Source organism: Teleopsis dalmanni, chromosome 2 (genome assembly GCF_002237135.1).
Source record: "Teleopsis dalmanni isolate 2A chromosome 2, ASM223713v2, whole genome shotgun sequence".
In the NCBI taxonomy this organism is placed as follows: domain Eukaryota; kingdom Metazoa; phylum Arthropoda; class Insecta; order Diptera; family Diopsidae; genus Teleopsis; species Teleopsis dalmanni.
This window is the reverse complement of record NC_051847.1, coordinates 129,130,809-129,142,118: the sequence shown is the minus strand read 5'-3', so window position 1 is coordinate 129,142,118 and position 11,310 is coordinate 129,130,809. Positions and strand designations below refer to the sequence as shown.

The 11,310-nt window shown below is 38.7% G+C and overlaps 1 protein-coding gene across 1 annotated transcript; it reads left to right on the top strand.

The window, feature by feature from the left end:
• The first annotated feature begins 6,598 nt into the window (after nucleotides 1–6,598).
• Nucleotides 6,599–10,686, top strand: LOC119675696. Its single transcript, XM_038086902.1, has 2 exons — nucleotides 6,599–8,225; nucleotides 8,354–10,686. The coding sequence occupies exons 1-2, from the start codon at nucleotides 6,599–6,601 to the stop codon at nucleotides 10,684–10,686; spliced, it is 3,960 nt and encodes a 1,319-aa protein (XP_037942830.1).
• The last annotated feature ends 624 nt before the right edge of the window (nucleotides 10,687–11,310 follow it).

Below are 11,310 nucleotides of genomic sequence, written 5' to 3'. Positions count from 1 at the left end.
AACAAGTGTATGAGTAATAATGCTACACGGCGGCACTTTCAAATCAGTGAAAATGGCCTAAACAGCTATGTAATGCTTACTTCAGATGACATTAAAACCAACCAACCACCAAACATCTAAACAAAACAATGACCGAAGCAAATATAGCAAAAATAGCTAGTGAAATTGCCACAGCCAATAAAATTAAACTAAATAATAACTCATCACAATCGATAGAAAATGATCAACCTACGAACTCGATGCAATCCCGTAAGATTAATGAGCTTGAAGACAGCATAAAACATCTTACAGAAAAGATCAAGTCATTAGAAAAGTGTTGCGAATCTCTGCTAAGAGAAAATGAAAAGCTTAAAGCTGAAAAAAATATACCAATTTCTGTTAAAAGAAAACCAGTACTAGTGCAACAATTATAAACGCAGTACATAAGAACGTTGCGAGTAACAGTAATTCACCCTAAAACGGTAAACGTGGGCGTTCTAGTCCTATAAATGCACAGCGAAAAAATAAACAGAAAAAGCTTGACAGCTACTGGCTGCAACACCTAACCGTTTTGAGGTTCTCGACAACCCTGACGCTGATAATCAAGGAGAAACATCAGTATTTGTAGCGGGTATTGGTAATATTCAACCATTACGGGCACTGCTAAATGATGTGGCTCCAAATGAGTTTGTACTCAAAATTTTAGGTAATAATGAAGTCAAAATACAGCCCAACACAGCGGATGTCTACTCAAAAGTTACCAAAGCTCTTGCAGAAAAGCAGACGGAATTTCATACTTACAAGCTAAAGCAAGATAGAAGCTTTAATGTAGTGTTGAGGGGCCTACATCCATCAATACCTCTTGATGAAATCAAACAAGGCTTAATTAATTTAAGCCATGAAGTAATCAATATCAGTAACATTTGACATCGTGTTACAAAAAAACCACTTCCTTTGTTTTTCGTTGGACTAAAGCCCTCAGACAAGGTGAAAACAATAAACAACTATACTGACTTGCTGCACACAAATATTTCCATCAAAGCACATAAAAAGAAGTGCGAATTGCCGCAATGCACTCAGTGTCAACGCTATGGTCATACAAAACATTTTTGTAATCATATGCCGCGCTGTGTTAAATGCCCTGAAAACCATTTATCCTCAGATTGTCCTCGCAAATCCCCGGCAATGATGTATGGTGTGTTCTTTGTGAAGGTAATCACCCGGCTAACTATAAAGGGTGCACAGTCTACAAAGAACTCCAGAAAAAAGCGTTCCCAGCCCAACGTAGAAAAATAACAACTGATACAGAAAGGCAACAGAACACCAAATTGAATGTAACAAGCCAAACTTATGCAAATGTTGTTAAATCTAGCAATATAAACACTCAGGAGTACGTAAACTCAGCTCAGCAAAACGATTTTCCTGAGTTTAAATCAATGCTCAAAACGGTTATGGAACAAATGAGCTCTATGCTCAACCTCCTAACTGCATTTGTCGCTAATACATCCAAATAATGGGTAGTCAAAAGATAGCTATTTGGAAAGCTAACGGGTGGCACAGCAATAATCATAAAAATTAATATTGACCACTCATTTCTCACCAATCACAATGAAGATTATCTTCAATCAACAGCTATATCAGTACGAGATATACCGTATATGGTGAAATAACTATTGCCTCTATATACTGTCACCAATTCGCAAATTATTTCAAAACGCTCGGGCCCAATTTCGTAGCAGCAGGTGACTTTAACGCCAACCATACTCATTGGGGCTCAAGATTAATAACACCCAGAGGACGAGAGCTATTAAAAACGATACAAGAAACCAACCTATTTCACCTATCTACTGACGAACCCACTTACTGGCCGACAGATCTAAATAAAACACCAGATGTCATTGACTTTTGCATTTGTAAGAACGTACCCATAAATAATCTAACCTTGCGGTCGTCGTTAAATCTTTCGTCTGACCACTCCTCTCTTCTGTTAGAAATTCATTCGAATATCGTCCTAAAAACTCCAGAACTAAGACTTCACAACAAAAGAACTGATTGGGCTATTTTCCGTAGTTACATTAGCGAGCACCTCTCGACACATATTCTAAAAACTAATCATGACATTGAAGCCGCACTAGAACAATTCAACAAAATTGTACAAAAGGCAGCTTGGTCTGCAACTCCGTCTACACAGAATTGTAGGACTGTACATCTAGACAAGGATATCAAAGAACAACTACTTGAAAAACGTAATTTACGTAGAGTCTGGCAGATGACGAGAGATCCTAACGATAAGAGGCGCCTGAATGTAGCCACCAAAAAACTCAAAGTAAATCTAGAGGCAAGAAAAAATGCAAGCATTGCAACTTACTTAGCAAGCTTGTCTCCCTCCGAGGCCACTGAGTACTCCTTGTGGAAAGCCACACGCATACTTAATGGACCTACATCACATATACCACCAAAGATGAGTAATGGGCAATGGGCTAAAACTGATGCTGATAAAGCGAAAACTTTTGCAGTGCACCTTGGTAAAGTCTTTCAGCTACGCTGCTTTAAAAATAATCTGAAAGACTCTGAAGTTGAAGCTTTTCTTCACACTCCGCATCAATTAGACTTTCCTATTCCTAGGTCTTTGACTCGTGAATTAAAGTTGGTCATAAAAAACAAAATTAAAACCAGAAAAGCTCCAGGATATGACCTGATTACCGGAAAGGTGCTACTCGAGCTACCAGATGTGGGTTTTAAATTCATAAAACAATTATTCAATGCAATTTGTACCTGTGAACACTACCCAGCTCAATGGAAAGTCGTCCAAATCATATTAATTCCAAAGCCCGGTAAGCCCGTCGAACTTGCAACATCTTACAGCCGATCAGCTTACTTCCTGTGTTGTCAAAAGTATTTAAGAGAGTATTCCTAAAACGTCTAAAGCCAATTATCGAAAATAGATATCTGATTCCCAACCACCAATTCGGGTTTCGAGAGCATCACTCTACTATTGAACAAGTAAATAGAGTACACAACTTTGCAAGACTTACATTGGAAAATAAAGAATACTGCACAGCAGCTTTTATCGACATAACATAAGCATTCGATAAAGTATGGCTCACTGGACTTCTCTACAAATTAAAGTTACAACTCCCGCATAGCTACTTCTCTGTCTTAAAATCATACATACTAGATCGGCACTTTATGGTTAAAATGAATAGCTGTCACACTGAACTTTTTCAAATAGAGGCTGGAGTTCCCCAAGGAAGTGTGTTGGGTCCTACTCTATATACTCTGTTCACCGCAGATCTCACACTCAGTGCTAAAACATACACTGCAACATTTGCGGATGATACTGTAGTGATGACGAAACACGCAGATCCTGTAGTAGCTTCACAACTTTTGCAATGTAATCTGAACGATGTTAACGCATGGCTAGATATTTGGCACATTGAAGCTAACGATAACAAATCAGTTCAAACTACTTTTACACTCCGCCACGGTACCTGTCCTTCCGTTAGACTGAATGGCCGTGAATTGCCGCAAGCTGAAAACGCCAAATATCTAGGTGTACATTTTGATCGTCGTCTAAATTGGCGTCACCACATCTTTACAAAACGGAAGCAGTTAGGACTAAAGCTACGCTCACTTTACTGGCTATTAATCCCAAATCCAAATTATCGCTACAAAAGAAAATACTTTTATACAAGGTCGTCTTATAGCCAATCTGGACGTACGGTATACCCATCTGGGGTATAGCAGCGAAGTCAAATCTAGATATGATTCAGAGGTTTCAATCAAAAATATTACGTATCTGTGCCGTGGCCCCATAATTTATTCCGAATAACATCCTACATTATGATCTTGGCATCTCTACAGTGTACGAGTCAATACAGCAGATAAGCAGCAACTATCACTCACGACTGGTAGTTCACCATAACCCCCTTGCCGCAGGCCTAACGAGGGATACTTTTAACATTCGTAGATTAATACGCTTCGCAACTTCTGATTTGCCGAGTAGATTCTAGAAATTGTAATTCTTTATAAGACGGCGATTACCACTGGGTAGTCCCGTACATGTCAATCATATATTGTTATTGCCATAAGTAGTACTTATTATTCATGAATAGAATAGATTGTATATAATAAAATGAAGTTTAAAAAAAAAAACAAAAAAAAAAAAATATTTTCAAGGGCGAAGTTCCTGTCAAGGTTCAATTACACATCTTTACAGACGCATCAGAAAAGGCATATGATGCTGCAGCGTATTTGCAATCAACATTTTAGAATGGTTAAATTATTGTGCGACTATCATGCGCCAAATCTCGGGTTGCACCTCTGAAAAAGTTGACATTACCTCGTCTCGAACTCTGTGCAGCTGTAGTTGGTGCGGAGCTAGCAACAAGAATGAAGAACGATCTACAAATAAGGAATTACCAGACGTTCTTTTGGTGTGATTCACAAATAGTGATATCATGGATCAACTCTTCATCATCAAAGTTTCACACTTTCGTTTCAAACAGAGTAAGCAACATTTATCAATTAACGCCCACAAGTCAGTGGCGACATGTCAGTACGGAGCACAATCCAACTGATATTTTTTTCAGAGGCTTTGCACCCCATAAACTATAGTCATCAAGTATGTGGTTTTATGGACCCATGTTCTTACATGGTCGGCAAGAATTGTGGCCTTCAAAACTATCATCAGTGTTAAAATCCGAAACCTTCACTAATCCTGAACGGAAGAAGGAAACTCCAGTATCTACACTGGCTGTTGTTGAATGTACAGCAAATCCTGGAGAATTCATATACGCAATACGATACAATAACTCATTTGGAAGACTTCAACGGATATTATCATATATACTAAGATTCGCAAAAAGAACCAGAAGAATACAATGTGATCATTCAAGCAATTTTTTGACTCTAGATGATTTCGATGCAGCACATCAGGTCATCATCAAAAGTATTCAATACGCAGAATTTAAAAATGAAATCAAAATTATGAAATCAGATGGAAGAATAAATAAGTCCAGTGCATTGGCATCATTGGCACCTTGTATTGATAATACGGACTGTTGCCGAAAATTGCGAATAATTTAAAAACCTTTGTCTGGCAATCATGACAAACAGCTGACTTGGAGACTTCGAAATTTTTAGTAACATTTCCGTTTTTCATTTTCTCTTTTCTTGTTTGTGATTGCTAGACAAAGGTAAGTAAATTTTAGTTTAATTTTTCAATCGTAATATTTTACTGTAATCATTAATTATGTTACAGATTTTTTAAGCGCAAAATAAAGATTGCTATTTAAAATTGTCAAAGGTGCATTTATATACTTATTTTTACAACAAGAAATTCTTAAAAAATCTTTCTAATATGGAAAATGATAATGACGTGGAGCTGCCTCTTCAAAAAGGTTTAACATCAGCAGCCATACTTGAAGTTGGAGATGCAGATGGTGATGATAAAATCTCACACAAACACAATGAGGATGATGGTCAACATAGTAGACAACAGCAGCAGCCCAGCGCCAACATTACTCGAATAAAACAACTTAAGTTGCAACAGCTAGAAGAGTCGTTGCAGATTAGGGAGAGCTATTTGCGGGAAAAATTTAAAATCCTCACTGCAGATAGTGACGACGAGGGTATCGTGGAATCACATTTACCTGAAGTTGGGCCTCAGCTGAATGCACATCAAGCCGTAGCTGATGAACACTTTTCGCCACATGGCCAACCTCATCTACAGAGTACACCAAGGTTAGTAAATAATCCATCTCTTTATACCTTACAGATCGCTCCCACGCTTACGTCGTCTCAGCTAGCAGCGCGTCAATGCATACCGAGAGATTTGCCTACGTTCCGCGGCGATCCAGAAGAATGGCACATTTTTATAAGTGCGTACGAGCAAACTAAGCAAATCGCAGGTTTCTCCGATTATGAATGTCTAATGCGCTTACAGAGGTGCCTCATTGGTAAAGCGCGCGATGTAGTACGCAATATGTTGGTGTTGCCTAATATGGTTGGAGAAATAATAAACACTCTTCGTATGTATTTTGGACGACCAGAAATTATTCTAAATAAGTTAATTGAGAAAATGCGTCAGTTACCGCCTCCAAGGGGTAGGCTGGGCGATTTAATTGACTTTGCAGTCAACATTAATAATGTAGTTGCAACAATTGAGGCATGTAAGCTGAATAGTTATTTTAATAATCCACTCTTATTACATGAGTTAATAAGTAAATTAACTGAAGATATGAAGCTCAAATGGGCACTACATTCAGCATCAATAGCCGAACCTACACTTCGCGATTTTTCAGCGTGGCTCTCATCTTTAGCAAATGCGGCAAGTAGAGTAGCTACACCTTCTTTTTTAGATAAACCACTAAAAAAGGAAGGACGAGTGCACGTACATCAGACAGCTGAAATGACAACCACGGCAGTTAGGTGTTACATTTGTGGCGGCGGACATAAAATAATGGAATGTGAAATATTCAAGAACGAGCCTACTAATCAACGCTGGCGCATTGTCAAGGAAAAGAAGCTGTGCTGACAATGCTTAGGCGAGCATAGGCGTCGCTGTTTCAATAATAAAGTGTGTGGCATTGATGGCTGCAATGCACGACACCACCCCATGCTGCATTCTCGGATAGACCAATCTACGCCAGCATTATCTTTTACAGCTAACAATGTTTCATCGGATGTAGTAGAACAAATAAGTTTAAGTCCATACTCAAACAAAGCGTTACTCAACAACCATAATTCATCAGTGAATAAAAACTGTTCATATTGCCGAATTCTTCCAGTTACTTTATATGGCACCAGAAGGACTATTAACACATATGCATTGATGGACGATGGGTCAAGACTAACGCTTATTGAAGCAAGTCTAGCCGATGAATTGGGAAACGATGGTATCCAGGATGCGCTATGCATTAATTGGACAGGTAATATCAGTCGACAGGAAAATAACTCAAAAAGGCTCAACTTACAAATTTCTGCCAATGCTCCTCAAGCTAAAAAATTTCCATTGAAAAATGTCCGCACAGTAAGCAACTTACGCATGTCAGCAGAATCTTTTGCAGCTGATAAAATAAAACAATGGTATCCGCATTTAGATGGCTTGCCTCTAGCAAGTTATACAAATGCTGTCCCCATGCTGATTATCGGCGTAAATAATCCAAACTTAATTTCAGCACTTAAGGTGAGGGAGGGTGGCTGGCAAGAACCCGTGGCGGTGAAAACACGTCTTGGTTGGACAGTTTTTGGTGGTGGTGAATTAAACCACCGTAACAACTTAAACCTACACAAATGTAGCTGTGGACAAGAAGCTGATAGGGAGCTTCATGAGTTAGTGAAGACATTTATAGTAAACGAGAATGTCGCGGTGGCTACCCCAAAAGCAGAATTACTTTCAGTTGAGGATCAGCGAGCAGAGGAAATAATGCGCAAGTGCCAGTTACGCGGAAACCGCTACGTTTTCAATTTGCCATGGAACACCGATACGGTCGAATTGCCAAATAGCTTGCCGATGGCATTACGTCGAGCGGAGTGCTTACGTCGAAAAATGCATGGGGACCCTGAATTGTGTCAAAAGCTAAAGGAACAAATCACTACTTTAGTCAGCAAGGGCTACGCAACTGAGTTGCCACCAGAAGCAATTAACGAGCGAGGTGGAAAGATTTGGTATTTACCAATTTTTATTGTGCGCAATCTACTTAAACCGAAAAAGCATAGATTAGTTTGGGATGCTGCAGCCAAAGCTGAAGGAGTGTCATTAAACGATTTTTTGCTGAAGGGTCCGGATATGCTGCGACCACTTATAAACATATTATTAAATTTTCGTATAGGAAGAATAGCTGTCTGTGGTGATATTGCTGAAATGTTTCATCGAATTCTAGTACAAGAAGCAGATACTGATGCTCAGAGATTTCTATGGTTCAGCGAGACATTTAAAAATATTTGCGTTTATAAATTAAATGTAGTTAGCTTTGGTGCGCGATGTTCACCATATATAGCGCATTTTATTCGAAACCTGAACGCAGAAAGATTTATAGCTGAAAATCCTAGAGCAGTGTACGCTATTAAAAACAATCATTACGTGGATGACTTTATAGATTCAACAAATTCCATTGAACAAGCAATAGCATTAGCCGAGGCAGTTCGCAACATACATGAACGAGGTGGTTTCCATATGAGAAGTTGGACAAGTAATGCACCAGAAGTTTTAGCTGCGTTAAACGAAAATGGTGAACAGACGGGTAAGTCGTTTGATAATAATATCGACACACTTCCGATCGAAAAAATTCTCGGCATGTATTGGGACCCGAAGTCAGATTGCTTTAAATTGTTTTAAAATTCGTTCGTTTACGTCGTAATGTTTTTGCAGATGAAATTGTACCCACTAAAAGAGAAGTACTTCAAATTTTAATGTCCATTTTTGATCCATTGGGACTGGCAGCTTGCCTCACATCATATTTAAAAATACTTATTCAGGATATTTGGAGAAGCGGAATCGACTGGGATCAACCACTGGTACCCGATCTTATGGGCAAGTGGTTAGCTTGGGTTGCCTGCATGCCTATTTTTGCTAATATTTCTGTACCCCGTTGTTATTCACCATACATAACAGAAAGTTCATGTGATGTACAAATTCATACATTCGTAGATGCGAGTGAGTTTGCTTATGCAGCTGTATCATACTTCCGCATTAAAGATAAATATGGAGTAAGTACGAGGATCGTAGCAGCAAAAACCAAAGTCGCTCCAATGCGACCAATGTCTATTCCAAGAATGGAGCTACAAGCTGCTGTAATTGGCACACGACTTATGAATACAATATGTAAAGTACACACATTTGATATTAAAAAGCGTTTCATTTGGAGCGATTCCAAAACGGTGCTAAAGTGGTTGCGTGGTGATCCACGTCAATTTCAACAATTCGTAATGTTTCGCATTGCAGAAATTCAAGAAGCATCAACCGTCGAAGAGTGGAGATGGGTACCCACGAAATTAAATACTGCAGACAGTGCAACGAAAACAAAACAAAGTCCCGAATATGTGCAGCGTTGGGTCGAAGGACCAGAATTTTTGCTACAAGACGAGGATAAATGGCCAACTGAGGTGGACTTAGGTCTGATGGAGACCAGTGAAACTCGTGCAAAATTTTTATATCATCGCGAGACACAACCATGTTTCAATTATGAATATTTTTCATCCTGGATCAAGTTGTATCGTGCCGTTGCAAATTGGCTACTCTACATTGGGAAACTAAAGGCTCGTTGTGGCGGTTTCAATGCTACAAACGTTATTTTGACTGTTCAACATATTGAGCGCGCGAAGCTCTTAATATACAAAAGCGTGCAACAGGAACTACTTGAAGATTGGTCGACACTGAAAATGGGGAGAATAATAGAAAGGAACAGACCGTTATATAGGTTGCAGGTGTATATGGATAACAATGAGCTCATAAGAGTAAAAAACAGAGCGAGTAACTTTACGAATGAGTGTAAACCTCAAACTGATTTTATTTTCTTACCGCCAAAACATAGAGTATCGTACCTTATATGTGCGCACTATCATGAACGATTTTATCACATCCAACATGAAACTGCTTTAAATGAGGTCAGACAATTGTATTTCATACCAAAATTGAGACCATTATTCAAATCGATGCGACGAAACTGCAACGTATGTAAAATTTCATCGGCAATACCTCAAGCGCCGCAAATGGCCTTACTTCCCCCAGCACGACTAGCAGCTTTTCAACGTCCATTTACTCATGTGGGTATTGATTATTTTGGACCAATGGTGGTTATTGAGAATCGCAAAGCACTGAAAAGGTGGGGTGTTATAATAACTTGTTTGACTATCAGAGCCGTTCACATCGAAATCGCCCATAGTCTTAGTACTGACTCATGCCTAATGTGTTTAAGAAATTTCATTGCCAGACGAGGAGAACCTATCACCATCTACAGCGATAATGCAACGAATTTTCACGGTGTCGAGAACGTTTTAAGAAAGGAGTTAAAGAACATTGATTCCTCGGTTATGCAACACAAGCTAGCTCATCAAGGAATAGACTGGAAATTTAATCCACCGGCAGCACCACATATGGGAGGAGCGTGGGAGCGACTGATAAGAACAATTAAGACAGTGCTGTATCAAATTTCGCCATCTCAACGTTTTACGGATGAAAGTTTACGTACTGCATTACTTGAAGTTGAAATGATCATCAACTCGCGTCCTTTAACCTACGTGTCACTCGATAGTGAAGATGAGGATCCAATAACTCCAAACCATTTCTTGTTGGGGAGCGCTAATGGTTTGAAACCATTTTGTGATGCTAAGAGAATCGATCCAAAGATGTGCCTGCTACAATCTGAGATGTTTGCAAATCAATTTTGGCGACGATGGGTGCGTGAGATACTTCCGACATTAACGCGTCGCGGCAAATGGTTCAATAAAGTGAAACCCATTACGGTAGGAGACGTTGTGCTGATAGTTGATGAAACGGCTAAGAGAAATACTTGGGTAAAAGGCATAGTTATCGAGACAACTGTAGCGAAAGACGGCCAAGTAAGACGAGCTAAGGTCAAAACAACAAAAGGCTTTTTGGAGCGCCCTGCCGTCAAGCTGGCCATTCTGGATATCGGCAAAGTTGACGCAAACGACATTGGGGTCGCCTGCGGGGAGGAGAATGTTGCCGAAAATTGCGAATAATTTAAAAACCTTTGTCTGGCAATCATGACAAACAGCTGATTTGGAGACTTCGAAATTTTTAGTAACATTTCCGTTTTTCATTTTCTCTCTTTTCTTGTTTGTGATTGCTAGACAAAGGTAAGTAAATTTTAGTTTAATTTTTCAATCGTAATATTTTACTGTAATCATTAATTATGTTACAGATTTTTTAAGCGCAAAATAAAGAGTGCTATTTAAAATTGTCAAAGGTGCATTTATATACTTATTTTTTACAACACTCATGTTGTAGTATTTGCATAAAAATGGCATAAAGCTTTCAAAATAGCTCAAAATAAATGTTGAAAATTATATTAAATCTATCATATGAAAAAAATACACGACCAATATTCAATTTTTTTTTTTTTTTGTTAGATAAACGACCTAAGCCCAGTAACAAATAAGAACACTAGAAATATTATGTGAAATAAACTCTTTGTCGCCTATACTCTGCTTTTCAAGTAGCAATTAGCTATATTTATAACATGACAGCATTGAATATTCAAAGATTTTGGCAATTTGTTAAATTCAACTTAAGTAACGCTTACAATTCTATTAGATGACTGTGTGCCCTAGACTATAAACAATTTTCCTATTCCGAAACGCGGT

Coding starts and splice junctions, on each gene's coding strand:
- LOC119675696 (XM_038086902.1), top strand. CDS start 6,599: ATGCTGCATTCTCGGATAGACCAATCTACGCCAGCATTATCTTTTACA. Junction 8,226..8,353: donor CGAAAATGGTGAACAGACGG/GTAAGTCGTTTG, acceptor ATGTTTTTGCAG/ATGAAATTGTACCCACTAAA.